This window comes from Caloenas nicobarica, chromosome 2 (genome assembly GCF_036013445.1).
Source record: "Caloenas nicobarica isolate bCalNic1 chromosome 2, bCalNic1.hap1, whole genome shotgun sequence".
In the NCBI taxonomy this organism is placed as follows: Eukaryota; Metazoa; Chordata; class Aves; order Columbiformes; family Columbidae; genus Caloenas; species Caloenas nicobarica.
In genome coordinates, this window is record NC_088246.1 from 76746732 (window position 1) to 76748635 (window position 1904).

The following is a 1904-nucleotide window of genomic DNA, read 5'->3' on the forward strand; positions in this document are numbered from 1 at the left end:
CCGCTCTCCTCCGGCCCCATGGAGCAGCGAGAGTAAAGAGCGAGAAGGACTAAAAGGGGGCCGGAAAGAGAGCGAGCGGCCCGGGTCGGGGAGAAGGAGGTGGAAGCCGAAGGAAGCGCCCCGTCCCCCACGTCGCCGCCAAGGTCGGCTGGGCACCGCCGCCTGTCCGCGGCGTCCACCAGCGGGGAAGGGGGTCAGCCGCCTGCCAGCGACCGCCGGGGCGGCCGGGTGAGGCGGGAGCGGAGCCCCGCTGCCCTGTCCTGCCTGCCTCCGCGGAGGTGTGCAACCCCACGCGGGGTCAGAAACCCCGTGGGTCGCCTCGCTGACCCCCGCCGCCCTTGAGGCCTCGCCGAGGGGCGGGGGTCGCGCCCGCCCAGGGGAGCCGCGGGGCGCGGGGGGGCTGCCGGCACCGCCGCCATGAAGCTGGAGGTGTTCTCGCAGCACTACGAGGACAAGCTGAGCGCCGGCAGCGACCAGGAAGGCAGCGGCTCCCTCTCCCCGGCGCCGGTCGAGAGCGAGCTGGGCTCGGACGGTGACTGCGCCGCCAACAGCCCGGGCGGCGGGTCCGTGCGGCCGGGGCACCCCCCGCCGCCGCCCCCTGCCCCGCAGCCGCCGCCGCCGGCCGAGAGCGCAAAGGGGAAGCCCTACACGCGGCGGCCGAAGCCGCCCTATTCCTACATCGCCCTGATCGCCATGGCCATCCGCGACTCGGCCGGCGGGCGCCTGACCCTGGCCGAGATCAACGACTACCTGATGAGCCGCTTCCCTTTCTTCCGCGGCGCCTACACCGGCTGGCGCAACTCGGTGCGCCACAACCTCTCTCTCAACGACTGCTTCGTCAAGGTGCTGCGCGACCCCGCGCGGCCCTGGGGCAAGGACAACTACTGGATGCTCAACCCCAGCAGCGAGTACACCTTCGCCGACGGTGTCTTTCGCCGCCGCCGCAAGCGCCTCAACCGCGCCGCCCCGCCGCAGCAGCCCGCCCGCCCCGCTGCCCCCGCTCCGCCGCCGCCGCCGCAGGAGGCGGCCGGAGCGGGCGCCGCGTCCCCCGGCGGTTCCCCGCGGTGCTGCTGCACCTCCTCGCCCTGTAACTGCGCGCCGGGCGCCGCCGCCAAGGAGACAACGGTGGTGGGCGGCGGGGCGGCGGCCGGCGGCGGCGCCAAGTTCTCCAGCTCCTTCGCCATCGAGAGCATCCTCCGGAGGCCGGCGGGGCCCCGCGGCGCCCCGCAGCAGCCGCCGACGCACGCCCGCCTCCTCTGGCCGGCACCGCCCGCGCCCCCGCACCTGCTGCCCGGCCCCTACCCGCTGCTCCCCTACCCACCTGCCGCGCAGCCCCCGCCCGCCGCCGCCCTCTACGGCGGCGGCCTCCTGCAGCTCTGCGCCTACGGGCTGGGTGAGCCGTCGCCGCCACCGCCGCTGCTGCTGGGGGGCGGGCGGCAGGCGCTGCCCCACGGCGAGCCGCCGGCGGCGGAGCGGCCGCGGGCGCCGCTTTTCCCCGTCGCCCTCTCCAAGGGCGGGCGGGGACCGCCGCCCAGCTCCCCGCTCTACGGGCCCCTCCGGCTGGCCGGACCGCTGCAGCCGGCGGCGGGGGGCTCGGCCTCGTTCCAGCCGTACGCCGTGGAGACCCCTCTGGCTTAATGGAGCCCCCCTCCTCCCCTGTGAGGGGCCTGTCCGGGAAGGCGGGGAGGAGGAAAGGACGAGGCTCTGGATCTCGCACTTTAACTCCAGAGGCGACCAAAGCCTCCAAGCAAAAGCCTCGGTGACTGTGCCTTAGTGAAATGACAGTGGGTTTAACTTAAACCAAAAAAAAAATCAAAACCACCAAAACAACTGTCGTTTTGAACATAGCCATGAGCCTCAAGTGCTTCTTACTGTTCGTTGAGACTACTTGACTTCAGCCACTC

General features: G+C 73.2%; 1 protein-coding gene across 1 annotated transcript; it reads left to right on the top strand.

Annotated features, from left to right (window-relative positions):
* The first annotated feature begins 304 nt into the window (after nt 1-304).
* FOXQ1 (forkhead box Q1) lies at nt 305-1638 on the top strand. The gene has a single exon (XM_065629872.1). The coding sequence runs from the start codon at nt 418-420 to the stop codon at nt 1636-1638; it is 1221 nt and encodes a 406-aa protein (XP_065485944.1). The 5' UTR covers nt 305-417.
* Nucleotides 1639-1904: the final 266 nt, after the last annotated feature.